Below are 18,217 nucleotides of genomic sequence, written 5' to 3'. Positions count from 1 at the left end.
TAGACTTGATGTAAAACAAAATCGATTATTTCATACTAGGTTTCCGCCCGCGGCTTCACCCGCGCAGTCTACGAAAAACCCGCATAGTTCCCGTTCCCGTGGGATTTCCGGGATTGCGTCATTTTCCCGGGACAAAAAGTAGCCTATGTCCTTTCTCGGGTATCAAAATATCTCCATACCAAATTTCATAAAAATTGGTTCAGTAGTTTAGGCGTGATTAAGTAACAGACAGACAGACAGAGTTACTTTCGCATTTATAATATTAAGTATGGATTTATGATATGATGATGATGAATATTTCATAAAAAATATTCTAATAATTTAGCTACGTTTTTCGATATATGTTTACCACATAGGTACATATTTAATTATCAACTAAAGAAAGACCTTTTTCCTCAAATTTTTGATAACTTTGTTTCTCTGTCAATAATAAGAAGACCCATTAAGAAAATGTCATTCATAATATAACAATATAAATAATAGTTTTAATCTATAAGATTTAAGTTAAATAAGTTCTTAAACTCGGATTTTATAGTGACACTAATCATGACCCCAGAGATTAGATAAATTCTAACGTTATAAATAATAATGTTAGCATAAAAAGTCAAATTATAATGTAAATAAAAATCGCATAATGAATTTCCGAAGACCGCGCACACGTTCTCGACGAAACTCTTTAAATTTTGTACTAAATAGTGATAAATGGCGAAGCTTCGGTAAAAGAATATCTCGTAAAGACCAAGATCAAGAAGAAGACTCAGATGACGATGTACCGAAAGCAGGTGAACTCAAGGATTGGGTTGAAGAATTTTTCGTCCGTAAGAGCGTGTGCGCAGACAAATCGGATCAAGATATCGAAGTGAAACTCAATAAAAAACAAACTTTGATACTGTCTACACTAGTGCCAGATGAAATCCTTCTTATGAATAAGTGAGTTAATTTTGAACAATAATCTTGGCTTCTTTTATGTTGTTGCTGCAAATCTAATTACTCTTTATCTAATAAGTCAAAAATTAATATCTGATTCGTTTTAGATTTGATACATCTGATGCAAACCGTTTCGTTGGAGTCTTATTAATGGCTGACGTGTCTGGCTATACAGCTTTATCAGAAAAATATAACAATTATGGTAAAGGGGGTACATATAGATTAACAGTCACCCTAAATACCTACCTAGGTTCCCTCATAGAAATTATATATAGCCACGGAGGTGATGTTATTAAATTTGCTGGAGATGCATTTTTAGCACTTTGGAAAACGGATAAAAGAACTTTTATAAATCATACGATTCATACCGCTATAGCTTGTGCTCTTATAATACAGCACTCTTTTGGTTCCTATGAAACTGATGTTAAAGTAAATTTAAAGGTTAAGCTAGCTATTTCAGCAGGAAATCTCATTTTTGCTCCTATAGGAAGTGGTATAGACATGAATTATGTTATAATTGGATTACCTGTACTAGAAGCGAAAGCTGCTGAGAGCGTGTGCGCCTCTGGTGAAGTAAAACTCACTCCAACAGCGTGGGGACATTGTTACTCGAGAAATTACGATCACACCATTGATGACGATGGTCATGTTACAATAAAGTCAATATTGTACGATCCCCATGAAAAAGACGTCACAAAACCGTTTCTGGGCTTTGGCCCTATGATACGACAAATTAAGAAACCTTTTATTTCTATTGAGAGTCTTCCAGATTTTCTGTATACTGCACCTAATGAATTAAGTTCTTCTGACATATCTAAACGAAATGATATCTTAAGTTTGCGGAAAACAATATTACTCGCTGAAGAAAAGGATATAGGTTCTGAAATAAGAAAATTTATGATAAGGCCTATACTAACTCAAATAGATGCGCATCAGCCTTTAGAGTATCTCACGGAAATGCGACAAGTTTCTATTCTATTTATTACTCTCAAGCCGCGAGAATGTCCTCTCCCCCAGCTTATAACGATAGTTAACAATTCTTATCAAATAACTTGTGAAATTGTTTATAAATCTATGGGATGTGTAAATAAGATAATTCTGTTTGATAAAGATGTAATGATTTTAGTTATATTTGGTTTACGAGGCTTTAAACATGAATCTGAAGCACAAGCAGCTTTAAAGTGCGCTTATAGCATTAAAAAATCTCTGTCGGCACTGGACGGTGTTCTGGAAGTGTCTATAGGGGTAACAACAGGACAAGTATATTGTGGCGTTGTTGGACATCCTCTTCGTAGAGAATTCACAGTAATCGGAGCCGTTGTTAATAAAGCCGCCAGATTTATGTGCGGCTTCCGCAATAAAATTACGTGTGATGAAGCTACCTTCGTAAAAAGCAAAATGTCTAGCAACGGTTTTACACTACAGCCTCCGACCGAACTGAAAGGTATCGTAAGACCTGGAAAGATATATGAGTACACAGAAGAAATTCGTGTAAAGGAATTGTATGACATTCCTATGATTCCACCTTTATTAAATCGAGCGGATGAAATGGATTACTTCAATAACTGGATTAAAGATAGCAATTTACCGTTCCGTGATTTTGATGCTTTACTACTTATAGGTGAATCTCGACTAGGTAAAACTAGACTTTTAGATTGGATGGCTCGCAGTGCTCGCAGTAAACAGCTCAAAGTTTGTTATGTCACATTGACCTCTATTCACGCCGCAACTCAATATCTAGCTATAAGCCAAATCATTGATCAACTCCTAGAAGTACAACAACCTTTAAAGGGTTTTGAAAAGGAGGAAAAAATTGTAAAACTTTTAAAATTTTACTCTGACGATCTTTGTTATTTAAATAATATTATCAAAGTAAGATTCGCTTATCATGAAAGATTTAACACATGTAATGAAAAGGATCAGATAGATAAAGCCAAAATAGTATTTAGACAACTTTTGATGTCTATTCCCGAAACTTGTGTTGTCTTTTTAGATGATCTACAAAATTTAGATCCATTATCATGGGATTTTTTATCAGTTATGTTTGGCGTCATGAAAATATTTCTTGTATTTACAGTCACTCGAGAAAAATTTAGTACTGTTCACAGTTGGCTTTACAGTGTGTTTATAAGTAACAATATAAGAAAGTTAGTTCTAGGTCCACTAGGTTCAACTTGGATTGCACCACTTGCTTGTCAAATACTAGATGTTGATGCCGTGCCAAACGATCTATGCAATGCTCTGAGGATAAAATGTAACGGAATGCCTGGTTTGATCGAAAGTTTTATTGTCCATTTGTTTTCGAGTGGTGCCTTAGAGCTGAAGAATGTGACCGACGACAAACTGGATGAATGGAAAGATGAAGACTTACAATTTCCTGAATCTTCACTATTACACCCAATCGCCTTAAATGAATCTGATCAACCTTTATTGGACCAGTTAATACAAGATAATTCAACAGAAGATATTAAAATATGCGTGGTAACAATCAAAGAAGAATTAAAGACTGATTTAAATGTACAAAACATGGATGTATTAATAATGATTCAAATAGATTCCTTAACACCATATCAACAATTACTCCTAAAAATTGCATCTGTCATAGGCAATGTGCTATCTAGGGATCTATTAGAAAATATAATGTATGAAAATAATCCACTAACTACTGCAAAAGCTATTAAGAGACTTTTTGCTATGCGAATCTTTTCATGTGCAAATGTTAGGAATAAATATAACAATCGCAAAATGGCTTCAAGTACAACAGTGGTATCGGATTATTCTTTGCCGACGACTCATTTGACTTGCGAATGTTCCTTCGACTTTGACCCAGAACTAAATGAGGACCTTCCAAAATATGCTTTTTGTAAAGTAATGAAATTTAGAAACAGAAATTCCCGAAAAACCTGTTATGATCTATTGCCACTTAATCAGAAAAAAGAGTTTCATTCCCGTATAGTCACATATTTAGAAAACCATAAACAAAAGTGTCCGGATTGTGGTGGCACAGTCATGATTATTCAGTCCTCTATGAGTTTTCATCCAAATATTCCATATAGTGAAAAGCATCGGACATCTAGGATTTTAGAGGATGAAAACGAACAAAATGAATCTGAAAACGAAGATGAATTAGAAGAAATTGCCCAAAATTTAGAGAGAATTTCTACATCCCATGCTGTCAGAAGAGCTACATCTGAGATTTCATCTAAAACAATTAAAACAGCAGAAACTATGTTAGCAAAGAGTGAAATATTATCAAAACGTGATTCAAGTAAAATTGAAGTAGAAGCAAGTGGTTCACAGTTTACATCTATTTTGAAAACTAACCAAAAGTCAAACAACAACAGCTCTAAACGTAGATCATCAAAACGAGTCACAATGTCAAAACTCATTTTTAGAGATATCAGTATTGAAAGTATAAAGAGTTACACTGTGTTCGACATGTTTCGAGCCGTTGCAGAAGCCAATAATAAAACCGATTGGGAAAATCTGGGTATAGTTGATGATGAAGACAATTCAGATGAAAATAACAATGACAGAAAATCCTTTAATATTAAAATTGAAAAAGGTGCATCTCGTACAAATTTTGATAGATGCACATGTACCGAACTTAACATAATTATTTTTGAACAACTCATACATCATGCTACCGAAGCTGGTCTGACATGCAAACTATTAGAATTTCTCATTAAGTTTAGTAGATTAAATGTTCAGTCAAATAACTGCGAGAATGCTATTCCAAAACTAGAAGAAGCTGAACAATTATGTTCTAATAAATCAATTGATAATATTGCTGAATTTGACAGAAAACTATTTTTGGGTAAAATTTACTCTTTAAAAGCTGCTGCTTACTTAATGTGTAACAAACTAATGGCAGCTAAAATCCACATTGAAAAAGCGGTTAAAATTTACCGCATTAATCTAACTAAAATATCAGACTATATGGATTTAAAAATTGTGAATAATTTTATTAAATTGAGGGGTCACAAATATCGTTTGCAAGATTCTTCCATGAAGTCTGATTCTATATTCTGTTTAAATATTGCTACCATACTTTACTCTACATTAGATGATATAAAAACGGCAAGAGTAGCAGCTTTTCGCGCACTTTATTTAGCACAAAGGGTAGAATGTAATATTGTTGACCTATGTGACGTTTTCTCAAACGCTATCCAAATTGAAATTGATCATGGAAAACCAGAACTTACTGAAAATATAGAACGTGGAGCTATAAATGCACTGAAGAACTTGGATGAGCCTATTCAAGCTGAAGAACTATATGCCATCGGAAAACTATTTATGGCATCGTTTCGTGCCCGCAGTGCACGAGCTAAGCTTACTGCTTCCATTCGCTCGGGATTTAGAGCATTAGTTGTAAGCCGATTTCTCCACGCAGACAAAGTATCAATAGACATCATACCTGACTTATTTTACATGCTATTAAGTCGCAGCCGAATTGAAGAAGCGGTAGATGTTATGAAGCTTTTGTTAGAATTAAGTCAAACTTACAACTCTCTTGACTGTGAAACTTGGTATTATGCACTTTCTATTGATATGATCCTTGACTGTGGATTTCAATTGGAATCTCCTCAAGAAATAAGCCGATTCGCTGAATACGCAATATCGACAGGAAAATTTGCTGGCGATAGCAGAAGGCGTTTAGTAGTTGGAATATGGACATATTGGCTTCGCGCAGATATCGAACGTAAGGCTAAACGTTTCGAAAGTGAAGCACTGAATTGGTGTGGTAATGATAGTGATGATGGTTCATTGAAGACCCTAATTAGCGCTTTGAGATTAGCCGAAGGAATGCTAGAAAGTTTAGCAAGAAAAGTTGATGACTTAAAAAAGGTATTACTTTATTAATTATAATTATTAATATGTTATAATAAATGTATACTTTTTCCTGTTTTTTTTCAATTGAATAATTGTTTTATCTATTAATTTATTTTTAAAAGTATAGCATGTCGTATATAGGTGGTGGACCTAATGGAACTACGATCACTAGCCGACAAGGAGCTTATGCGCCTAGAACGTGACTCTAAAGTGCTTAAATCTATATGGCCTAGATGGTTACTGCTAAAAGCTAATTCTTTAAGTTTATCTGGTCGTAATACCGCAACTAATACATTTCTTCAGGTACAACCAAACGCATTCTCATTAAAATTATGTAAGTTTCTGTTCATTTATTAATACTTACTAGATAATTTTTAGGCTTTGGACGAAGCCCGTAAAATCAAGAACCGGTTAGAAGAATCCTTAGTTCGAGCTGCATTTGCCAATTCTCAGTTTTGGATACAAAGTGCAAAAAATGGAACCTTTTTGGAATGGAAAATAGGAGCCGAGCACGCGCGCACATCTTGGCATCAACTCATGTACAAAATAAATAATACAAGATAAGAATAGATTTTTATTAACAATCTTATTAATCACGTAGCATCCAGCAGCGGATTCACACGAGATTTAGAATGTTATTTATTTTAATTAAAAAAAACTCAAGTAACTAAATACGATTTTTTTTCTAAGTTTAGAGTACGTTTTTAAGTTTTAAGTAATTGACTGAGGTCGAATATACCTCAGTAGTCAGTATAGTACTTAAATTATTAATTAGTTAATTTTTTTTTTTCAAATTAGGTACTTTCTTCATGTATAAGTACATGTCGTTGATGATAAATAAAAAAAGACGGGTTGCACTCCGGGAGTGCCGACAGAAGTGAAAACTTGATTATTAACGTTGAGCATGTTTGATATTTTGGAATGGTATCCGTACGCTTTTTCGATCAGGTCACGTGTCCTGACGCGAGTTTAAGATTTTATACTTACCCATTACAAAGTGCTCAACGCCGCTAAAGAAGTTTTCACTTCAAAAATAAATTCATATGTACATAAAATAAGTAATGAGGTACATCTTGGATTCCATGATATATTTATTACTATACTAAGAGCAATTATTTTTACAAGAAACTTTAATATTATTATTTTGTATTGATTTGAAGCATATAATAACAATTTTATCCGGTCATGACCAATGTGGTCCTGGCAAGAGAATTTTTGAGAATTGTTAAATGCAGTTCTATTTTAAGCTATTGCATAGCTTCTATCGCGGGCCTTGAGCGCGGGGACCGAATCCAGAAATTCCGTAACGAAAAAACCTCACGCTCCCCACTCCGACGGGCACGGAGGTGTGGCTTGAAGGCATAGCATGCAATAGCTTTACCGCGGCAGTCCCCGAGTGCCTCACGTATTTTTTTTTTTTTTCAAAATTTAAATCACAGATTTGAATAGACTCGTATCATAACAGATTTACATTTTTATATGGACAAAGAGACATTTGACAATTAATGTCAACTGAACACAAAATGACCGTGACACATCACACACTGTGACACATGACAGAAGTTTGTTTTGTTGACGTTTTTTGTAACATGTTATTTATTATACTCTGTCCATTATATTATTTGCTTTTTGACAGCTTCACGCCTATGTAGGATTGTATTGTCTATGTTAAAATGTCATACAAATAATTATCGTACTTCATGGACAGGTCCCGCCCACTTAGTGATGTCTACACAGAATTATTCAATGATGGGTCGATAAATTATAATAATCGATAGAAATACTCTGTAAAATATATCCGATACAGAAAAACTCTTCTATTATGTTATATAATTTAACCGTAAAGACAACCAAATTGTAAAATAGAAACCAATAAATAATAAAATATTAGGTTAGTCTAGTTTTAACATACAATGCATAGATATGTGGTCATATTATTACATATCTTATTAGTACGTTTACGTTGTAATTATTATTTACGTACCTGATTCGATTTATGATAATATTTTGAATTTATAATTGAAATGGTATCACAATCGATAATCTTTTGAACATCACTTCTGGTATCACCCGTCGAGCTGTCAAAAAGCAATTCTAATGGTGGCAGTACACATGGGCCCAACGTGTTGGGCCAACGGGTTGGGCCAACGTGTAGAGAGCTACTTGGCGGTATGTTGGCTTCATTAGCCTAGTTGGCGCCAATATTGGCAGGCCAACCGAATGTTGTCGGTTTTTTGTGCACACATCAAAGGATCTTGGCGCGCTCCACAAACAGCGTTCACACGTTGGTGTCTTGTTCAGTTTGTTGCTACTCGTTAGCGGAGACAGTATCGTTGCGCGTCGATGAAATTTACGTTTAACCATGTTCCGATAGCGATGGCGGCGCCGAGGTTTTACAATTCGTAGAATTGTATCGACATGAAGGAATAATTTGGAATCCACGGCATGAACTACACAAAAATAAAACCATATGACTCAATAAATTAGATGTTCTATTTTCTATTTATTATATTATTCTAGATGTTTTTCTTATCTCACTTTCATACAATGCGATAAAAAAATGAATATATTTATAAAATGAGTAAAATAGTATTAAAAAGTTACTTGTTCTTAAAAATTATTAAATAACAATATACAATGAGCATGATTTTGATCAAATTGTGCTTTATTACATAAATAATATTATCATTTGATATAATAATATTATCTAAAATCTAATCTTTAAAGTTTCGTTTTATAGGTAGTTAAAATTAAATTAAATGTAAAATGCACACATTTTAAACATTTGAAAAAATCTAAACATAATAATGTTTTATTTATACAGATATAAAAAAAAGGACAATAGAGATTGGAAAATGGTATCATCGCAGACGGCAGAGTACATTCATTATTATTGATGCACATGTACGTAATAATGATACGCACTGTATAAATAAATTGCCGCGGCTGCAAGAACTTCTAAGGACTACGTCCATCCTTGAAGCGCCAATGCAGAATGATCAGTACGCCAATGTGTGAACAGGAATCTTGATATCCTTCATTTTTTCCCAACACGTTGGCCCAACGCCTTGGCCCAATGTGTACTGCCGCTATTATAGTGGACAGACTATAGCTCGGAGCAATTAACAAGCCTGGAGAAGTAACAATTAATTGAACGTTTCTTATATAGTGGCTCTCTTTTATTCAATACCCTAATTAATGCGAAAGAAAGAGACAACACACTGTTATCGGCTTGGCATTCAAATCCACATGTAGCCACTTTTTGTTCTTAAAAGGTAGTGCTTGCCACTTTATCGAATACTAAAATATCGATAAATAAAAAAATTAAGTTATAAAATTGCTTGAAGATAATTTAAGATTCTTTTAATTTTGAATTATGGATAGGTAATTCCAAATTTTAAGATTCGTTTAATTTGGAATTATTCATTTACGATGCGTATTGCATTGTATGGTAGTGGTATTTATATAAAAATATTATTAGGTATTTCGGTTTAGGTTGTTTTTTATGGTTTCGTAAAAAGGTACGTATTTTTTTCCTGTTTTCATAGATTCATTCATAGAATTATACGGAACCCTTCGTGCGCGAATCTGACTTCCACCTGGTTGATCTTTTTACAAATCAATAATCGTATCCTACTAATATTATAAAAGCAAAATAATATATAAGAATGGACATTTGATATTCTTTCACGTAAAAACTACTGAATGAGTTTTTATGGAACTTTACAATTATACATATTATCCTACTAATATTATAAAAACAAAAATATATAAGAATGGACATTTGATATTCTTTCACGTAAAAACTACTGAATGAGTTTTTATGGAACTTTACAATCATACATATTATATATTATAGATTAAACATCAGAATAACATATAGGCTACAATTTACCGCGGGAAAATAACTCATTCCCACAGGAAAAAATTGGTAAAAGTTTAAAATAAATTGCTTCAAATAAAACAAATAAAATTTAAAATTTTTTTTACAACATTTTATTTCGATACTTAATTAACAAATTACAATATTTATTATTTAAAATAGATGCCACCTTAAACTTGTGGCACAGCATCTCTGCAAAGCACTTTACGTTTCTTCCCGTCTGATTCGAAATGATTTGAACAAGGCCGAGAATGTTTTGAAGGCTTCCAATTTTCCCTTTGCTTTAACCCAAACATCTTTTAATTTTTCTCAAGCCAGAAATCTGCAAAATATAACAATAAAATCCATACTTTAATACCTTTTTTTTCTCCTAACCTAAAGCAGTCATTATCAATGAAGTACTTCGTACCTACTCAAGTATCGATAATTGCACAACACTATGGAAGTTATATTTTGCATTTTTTCTAAAAACTAAGCTGATTATGATTTCATTTCAATGATTACGGTTAGATAAAACATAGATGATTATGAAAATAACGTAAATTAACTTATTTATAATACAATTAACAAAAAAATTGATCAAAACACTAACCTGTGAAAAGACAAATTCCAATCTTCATCCGATTTCCCAGTACTACGGCTTTTACAGCCGTGAACAACACAAGGCATGTAATCTTTAGTAAATTATCTTTTCAGAAAATAACATAAGAAACTAGAAAACACGTTTTTCACTTCAAAAACAATAATTAAAATCACCATGCGTTAGTGACCAGACTGGTCACTAAAACAAATTTCAATGGCTACATGTCATTTCAAACTGTCGAACTGACATATATCTGTCCTCTTTTTTCGCATGACATTTTGCCATAAGCCAAAAAGGCCAAACTAGTGCTTTATTGTTCAATTAATTGTTACTTCTCCAGGCTTGATAATTGCTCCGAGACTATAGTATTTTGTAACCATGTTGTATTGACAGAACTCGTGTTGTTATCAAAAAGTTATCGCAAATGCTCACGGTAACTGAAATCATCTTTATCAATGTATTCATTTCATCCTTTCCCTCATTGTATTCTTACTTGTAACCTCGTCTTGTCGTATTTATAGCAAGTGAACTTTAAGGTTTTTATTTTACTAAAAATGTCTCCCAAAATTGTTTTTGTTGGTTTTATAACATACTCCAATTCATTGAAAGATCTTAATGCATTTGCCGGTTACTTATGTGTTGAAGACGGAGTGGTTAGTATTATTTTTCTTTTATTGTGTATATTTTTTGTAATTATTATCAGTAAACATGTTTATTTTTAAATTTTTAGATAACCAAACTAGGTACAAGAGAAGAGTTTGAAAATTTTGAAAGGAAAGGTCAATTCAGTGGGTTTAGGATAAAGCATTTAGGAGGCAATCAGTTTTTGATGCCTGGTTTCATAGATTGCCACACACATGCACCACAGTTCCCCAATATAGGCCTGGGGCTGGACAGACCCCTGCTGGAGTGGTTGGACAAATATACATTTCCGTTAGAATCCAAGTACAAAGATATAGATTTTGCAGCTAGGGTGTATGATAATGTAGTGGTGAGTAGCATTGTTTTCTTATTAGAATATTTGTTTATTTAAGAGAATTAGGTATTTTAACATATAATATTAAATAAATAATAAAATGCTGGAGTAGTTCTCAATCTTTTTATATCCAATAAAAGAGGTTTTGAAACCCTCATTATAACACTTTTTATAGCTAATAAGTCTACAGCCTAATTGAAGGAATGAATATTTTAACAATTAACATATTAATTTTTATTGAAACAGAATCTGCTTTTCTATTAAAATAAATGAATATTTACAGCAAAGATTACTGATAAACGGCACAACAACTGCATGTTACTTCGGTTCTCTGCACAAGGAGGGTAGTTTAGAATTAGTCAAGAGTGCCATAAAACACAAACAGAGGGCATTAGTGGGGAAAGTCAGTATGAATGTGCAAAATGATGCTGGTTACTACAATGATACAGCTACAGAGTTGAAACAGACAGAGGAATTTATTAAAAAGGTCTTGGATTATAAAGTAAGTTTGTATTTTGTCTATTTATTAAGTTGATATGAATAGTTGGTTAACTAGAGACCTTTTTAAAAACATATAACTACAGTTTATTGGATCAAATTGGAATCATTTCCTGATATTTTAGAAAAATTAGTCCATCCATTTTAATAGGAGAAGTGCTACCACAGAAATATTGTATTTTTATTTCAATTTATATATGTACTTACATGATACATCATGGACATGTACTGTTAATATAAAATATAATTTTGTTTTTCATTAGAGTTGGAATTGTAGTACATAATATGAAGAAAACGAACTACCTAGTTTCTTTCTACATATTGTTGCAGACAGATTTAGTACAACCCATAGTGACACCAAGGTTCGCTGTAAGCTGTGATGACAAATTACTGTGTGGTCTAACAGATATCGCCCAAAAATATGATTGTAGGATACAGGTGTGTTTATATTATGAATATTATTTTACTAGATATGACTTTTATAATACAGATATTACCGTCATTATTTTTCATTTGACTAACGGATTTTTAATCCGATTTATTCATATGTTTCGAACACTTTACAGCGAGTGTAGTCAAGGGCAGAATAAATCGCATTTAAAATTCGCTAGAAAGCATTTTTTTAATGAATAATGTTCGCGTTAAATCAACAAAAGAAAATACTAAATATAATTTAATTTTTAGAGCCACGTCTCGGAAAATACGAAGGAAATAGAGTTTGTATTAACTCAATTTCCTGGTTGTGCTAACTACTCTGATATTTATGATAAGTGCGGAATATTGACAAACAAGGTAAGGAAACTGCATTCTATACAATAATCAAGGGCATTATCTTCATTAATACTCACTAATAATTTATTATAAAACCATTTGCATTGAAACTTAAGTTTATATACGCAATCTTAGTCAACCTTTAGTAATAGCTTTATGAGCAAGGCACGATATATAAATAGAAACAATATGAGATAAATTTACACTCAAGGTCTCAAAATTACATTTTAAATTACATCGTAATGACTTTTCATACAGGTCTAAAGATCATGAATTAAGTTGCTTCGTCATCTCCATCTCCACTCAAACTAGGCTCAAAATGTTTTGCACAATATTTAATAACTTATTGCGTTAATTTCATCTGAATTTGATGGCAACAACCCAGTTATAAGAGCCCTAACACTTAAACTAAACAGAAAAAAAAATCCTCCATCGGTTTTACGCCTCTATTGAGGGATATTTCAACTTCAAACGTGTTTTTTGATCTATAAAAGTAATTTCCAGATACTAAGGTAATTTAATAAAACGCATCTATGTGACACTATTCATCTTGCAAATAAAATTAATATCCCATAACACTTGGTAACATTTTCATAATACCTATTTCAAACAGAGACAACAAACTTAAAGAAAAGTCTTTTAACGTTTTCTTAATTCATTTAAATCAAAACTTGCTTCAAAGAAGTTTGTTGTGATGACTACTAAAAATCTTAAGGCTCGTATCATCATAATTCATGTAAGTGGTGTATATGGGGGAAATGTCATATTGACGGTTCATGGTAAGTGTCAAAAGTGTAATCTTAATTTGTGCATCTTATCTATTGGTTAGGGAGCCAGGTGCAAATTTGGTTAACTATTTCCTCTCAAGAGATAATTCGTCAGACGCATGAGAGTATAGTATTATAAAGCCTCGTGAACGTCAGCTGGCGCTCGGTTGGGGGGGTGAGCGGTTGTAGCCTCACACGCACATAGGAAAAAAAATACATTCATTCATTCATTTCCTCTCAGCTAAAAATTTGTCAAATTGTAGCTAACCTAATATCTCAACGAAAAAAAATAGTCAGCTGGTTACAACATGGTGTATTATACGTCAGCTGGTGTCTCGAACATGAAAGTTAAATTTAAAGAAAAATTTATTTTCCGTTATTTCCTCTCAAACAAAAATTTACCTGATGATAGCTTATATGTAACTGTGGATAAATATATATGTCAGCTGGCTGTATCTTGGTGGAAAAACCGTCAGCTGATACGGGAGGCTACAACCGCTCTTCCCCCCAACCGAGCTCCAGCTGACGTTCACGAGGCTTCATAATACTATACTTTGATGCATTTTACTAATTACCGCTTGAGAGGAACTTGGTCATAAAATCTGCTGCTGGCTCCCGGACCATATGCATCATAAACTGTATCTCATTCCTTTTCAAATTTTAGTTCCTAAATTTGAGATTAAAATTCAAGTAAACTCGAACTAATATAACATAACACATTATATAGTATTTTTTTGTGTTTGATTGTTACGATGCGATGTCACCTCAAAAGCACCATTTTTTAATGCGTACCTTTACAAAGTAGAGGCCTGATTTTGTTATTAACTGAATATATCGTTAGTTTTATCAAATCATACATTTAAAACCAATAAAAGGCGCCCCAGTATTTTTGACAATGGATACGGGAAAAGGCAAATAAAACACACATTCTTATATCAAATGTATATTTATTACTGTAAATAATTCTTAGTTATTACAATTTCCAGTGTATAATGGCGCATGCAGTATTCCTTTCACAAGAGGAGCAGAGGTTGTTTGCTAAAAAGGGGGTATCCGTCGCACACTGTCCTGCTTCTAACACAAGACTGAGATCCGGCTTGTGTCCCGTTAGACAACTTTTAAATAACAATGTCAATGTTGGACTTGGCACTGGTATATTTATGTATATTTTGCTTAACTTTCGGATTCAAGAGTGCAATTTTAAATGCATTAAGGCTTTTTATTGCAAAACATGTTATCGGCACATGCAATTACGAATGGCATACTAGGACGATTGCCTTTGTAATCTTTCCTTGTCCCTATATTTATTTGCACTTCTTATCTTTGTAATTGCATATTTTTATGATGTGTATAATTAATAACAAATTGATATTTATAAGCTTCAATGTGCACTTTGTCCCTTTCGTGTTTATTGTGGAGGTTTAATACCACTTCTATATACCCTAACGGCATATAAGACATGCCAAGGACTATGCTATATTTACAAGGTACACAAAGACCCTTAATTTTAAATTCCTTAATGCTTCAATCCTATCCTCGATATTTTTAATCGTGTTTAGATTTTTTAGTTATATCTAGGTGACGTATCTTCCAGAGGGTAGTATATTTTCATTTCTACCCTCGAATAATAATAAAAATGTTTCTAGATGTGTCGGGTGGTGATAGCGCAAGTATATTGGATGCATTAAGGCGCGCTATGGATGTGTCCACTCATCTCGATATGCAGGGAAATGGCGGTAGTGCCCTTGATTGGAAAGAAGGCTTTTTCCTGGCAACACTAGGTGGCGCTATTGGTAAGATATATACACTACGCAGATTACACATGAATAGTTTTAAAGATGAAGTTATTATAGAATAGCAGATAGCTACTTGGGCAAATTTCAATTCATTCTATTATATCGTTCTTCGATGCTTGCAGGTTGTCATAAGACGTAGTATGTACTTTTTAATAGATGATTTGGGCTTTAAAACAATATTATCCATACTAATATTATAAATGCGAAAGTAACTCTGTCTGTCTGTCTGTTACTCAATCACGCCTAAACTACTGAACCAATTTGCATGAAATTTGGTATGGAGATATTTTGATACCCGAGAAAGGACATAGGCTACCTTTTATTGCGAAATATGTACCACGGGCGAAGCCGGGGCGGACCTCTAGTTTTTTATAAACAAAATAATGACAATTTCATTTCAGCGTTAAACCTCGACGATAAAATCGGTAACTTTGCTGTAGGCAAAGAGTTTGACGCACTGGTCATAGACGTGTTCCAAGGCCAAGTAGACGACTACGGGTATCCCATAGCAACCAGCGAAGAGCACATTATGCACCTCCTACAAAGATTCCTGTATGTAGGAGACGACAGAAACATAGTACAAGTTTACGTTAAGGGAAAAATAGTGAAAGATATACTGTGATTCATTGTGATAATTTTGCAGTACCTTTATATTATATCCGTGATGTATGGCATTTAACCAGTGATAACATTTATTAATTACATATAAAGAATAGATTTATTAGCGAAATATATACATTCCAGTGAGCAATTTATTTTTACAAATGTACCATGTGTATTTTTTATAATATACCACTATGAATAAAAAGTTAATTTCATTATAAAACTATGTTTTTATTGAAAGCAAAACTTTTTAATTCCTTCATAAACCTCAAATCAGATAATTTGAAAATTAAAAACTTCACTTATTTCAGTAGTAGCTAGTTTTACATAAAAGTAAGAAACTATTTTTAATTGAACTAAGGTAAATTGAAGCTAAGTACTCTTTTTTTTTGGATATTTAATACGATTTCGTCATGAGTCATCTTTCTTAGATCATAGAAGGTGATATAGTTTATTTACCAATATTGTTTGTTGCTTTGGCAACAATCTTATCATTTTTATTATTTGAAGTAGCATATTTAAGGCTTAATGTAGATAATAAAAGAAAAATGATTTTTGAGATGGGTAAGACATGGAATAAAACACATTACTTCATACTTATAATTTCGTGTAATTATTAAAAATTTTAATATTATAAGGATGTGCAAATACAGTGTGTCCATGTAAAAGTAATTTACAAAGCAAAAACCGTATAATAATACTTAAAACAGATACAATATAACAGAAATACTTCTTCGTGTAGTGTAAAGTTTAAACAATAATCGATACCTAAATAACAAACATTTCCATAAAACAATGTCACGAATAGTTACATTATTATTGTGATAAATTTTAACAATGTCCTAATTTTACCAAAGATAAGTGAGATCTTAACATCTACATGACGGATAATACTCAAAGAACTGGTACAAATCGGTGGAATGATAACGTCAACATATTCGAGTGTCAATATAATACAAACACTAAACAGTCTTATAAAATCAATTTCATTAACCTAATCTAAATTATAAACTCAACTTAGCGTAAAATACACTTTCAATTTAAGCTAATTTAAAAAATAGGACGCACGTGAAAATATAGAATATTTATTCAAAAATATAATACTTCGTCTCCGCTTTACATAATATTAGAATCTGTAAGAGCAAATAAACAAGCGTTTTCCGTGTATGTACCTACAATCATAAGTTCATTCAACTATTTAAATCTATATCTAGCCAATGAACACAAGCTTGGACGTCTATCCAAGATATCGTATAGTTTCACTACGTTTACATATATACAACATCAAATTTATGATAGGCGATAGCCTCAACTTTCAATATCTGAATATATCTATATTAAAAATACTACAGAAAATGCACATAGAATGATTAGGGACAGGTATGAGCCACAACCTTTTCCATAAAATAACATTGAGCTGCCTTCCGTTAACCAAATAAAAACAACTCTCACATAATAATAAATTGCTAGAGATCTACTTCTGCCGATTTCATTAACTTATTTTATAAAAGCACGTAAGTGCATATTTAACTAATAAAGAAAAAGTAACAAAATTGCATTTATAAGCCGACTTCAATGAGCATATCTCTAGCAATACAGTAAAACTGTAATAACAAATTTAACAGTCTTAAAGTAAAATCATACCAATGACATTTATGTGCGAATAATTTTATAATTTAGTTATATTTACACTTTTAATAAATCGATAACATACATCGTTAAGATTTAGAAGCGAAAGAGTCGGCTATGTTAAGAGTGGAGTTATCTATAACCCCAAAAATATAGAATAAAAATGTATCTTAAAATCTCTTAAGTCGACTGGCTTCGAATAATATAAGTATATAAAACGATCATACAACTAACCACTTCACATTTCTAAACATGTTACAATATTCATAAGAGATTTCACAATCAACTAGCACCTATAATAATACGTCAGAAAAGTATCCAACTGTATATAACTAACAATTGGTTAAAGTATAAATAGTTTAAATTCGATACTGTTTGATGTTATTTGTACTATTGCTTAATAGACATCTGACTACATTGCAAAGGTAAAAAATATACATGTACATTTAACTTTGAGTTATTATTGAAGACTAAAATGTCTGTAGTTGACTTTTTTTATCTCGATGAGATGATTAAATATTATAATTTCAAGAGAAAGGGTTCGTAAACAATCAGTCTTCATGTGGCTTGACCAGAAAAGTCTATTATAAATAATTGTGATGTTTAATAATCAAGCCACTATGTTTTGGTTTAGAGTGAATAAAGAAATTAAATTACGAGGTAGAGAGAAATGCTGAAATGTTCTTTTGTTAATACATATTTTAGCACACATTAATTATTATTAAATCTAATTTAAATTTATATAATCATAGCCCAGTCTCATTTCTGAGACCGGCTTTTTCTGAGAAGATTAAATCTTTAATTCTACTTTAAAATATTACACTAACCATATTATAGTATGATGTAAATATTTACAGGAATGTTATGATTTTATATCTATGTCAAGTCCAAGGTTTGTTCGTTAAGACTACCCTCCTCTACTTATAAAATAAAGGAACATAAAATAGTTGC

General features: G+C 32.3%; 2 protein-coding genes across 2 annotated transcripts; both read left to right on the top strand.

Annotated features, from left to right (window-relative positions):
* Nucleotides 1-634: 634 nt before the first annotated feature.
* On the top strand, nucleotides 635-6,324 carry LOC149479377 (adenylate cyclase type 10-like). The gene is made up of 4 exons (XM_089707812.1): nucleotides 635-930; nucleotides 1,035-5,775; nucleotides 5,902-6,063; nucleotides 6,139-6,324. Exons 1-4 carry the CDS (start codon nucleotides 635-637, stop codon nucleotides 6,322-6,324), a joined length of 5,385 nt encoding a protein of 1,794 aa, XP_089563938.1.
* A 4,261-nt stretch (nucleotides 6,325-10,585) lies between these two features.
* DhpD (guanine deaminase) lies at nucleotides 10,586-15,860 on the top strand. The gene is made up of 8 exons (XM_089707743.1): nucleotides 10,586-10,879; nucleotides 10,957-11,217; nucleotides 11,486-11,704; nucleotides 12,031-12,138; nucleotides 12,385-12,492; nucleotides 14,225-14,390; nucleotides 14,885-15,031; nucleotides 15,436-15,860. The coding sequence occupies exons 1-8, from the start codon at nucleotides 10,781-10,783 to the stop codon at nucleotides 15,654-15,656; spliced, it is 1,329 nt and encodes a 442-aa protein (XP_089563869.1). The 5' UTR covers nucleotides 10,586-10,780; the 3' UTR covers nucleotides 15,657-15,860.
* The last annotated feature ends 2,357 nt before the right edge of the window (nucleotides 15,861-18,217 follow it).

The sequence above is a fragment of the Colias philodice genome, chromosome 20 (assembly GCF_061535455.1).
Source record: "Colias philodice isolate Cphi_HAF_F1 chromosome 20, ilColPhil1 Martin Lab GWU primary, whole genome shotgun sequence".
Lineage (NCBI taxonomy): Eukaryota > Metazoa > Arthropoda > Insecta > Lepidoptera > Pieridae > Colias > Colias philodice.
Note: the sequence above shows the minus strand (reverse complement) of the source record. Positions and strands in the feature narration are given on the sequence as shown.

Excerpts from the sequence above, each read along its gene's own strand:
- LOC149479377 (XM_089707812.1), top strand. The coding sequence starts at position 635 with ATGAATTTCCGAAGACCGCGCACACGTTCTCGACGAAACTCTTTAAAT. Across the intron at positions 931-1,034 it reads GAAATCCTTCTTATGAATAA|ATTTGATACATCTGATGCAA; the intron begins GTGAGTTAATTT and ends GATTCGTTTTAG. Across the intron at positions 5,776-5,901 it reads AAGTTGATGACTTAAAAAAG|GTGGTGGACCTAATGGAACT; the intron begins GTATTACTTTAT and ends TGTCGTATATAG.
- DhpD (XM_089707743.1), top strand. The coding sequence starts at position 10,781 with ATGTCTCCCAAAATTGTTTTTGTTGGTTTTATAACATACTCCAATTCA. Across the intron at positions 10,880-10,956 it reads TATGTGTTGAAGACGGAGTG|ATAACCAAACTAGGTACAAG; the intron begins GTTAGTATTATT and ends TTAAATTTTTAG. Across the intron at positions 12,139-12,384 it reads AATATGATTGTAGGATACAG|AGCCACGTCTCGGAAAATAC; the intron begins GTGTGTTTATAT and ends TTTAATTTTTAG.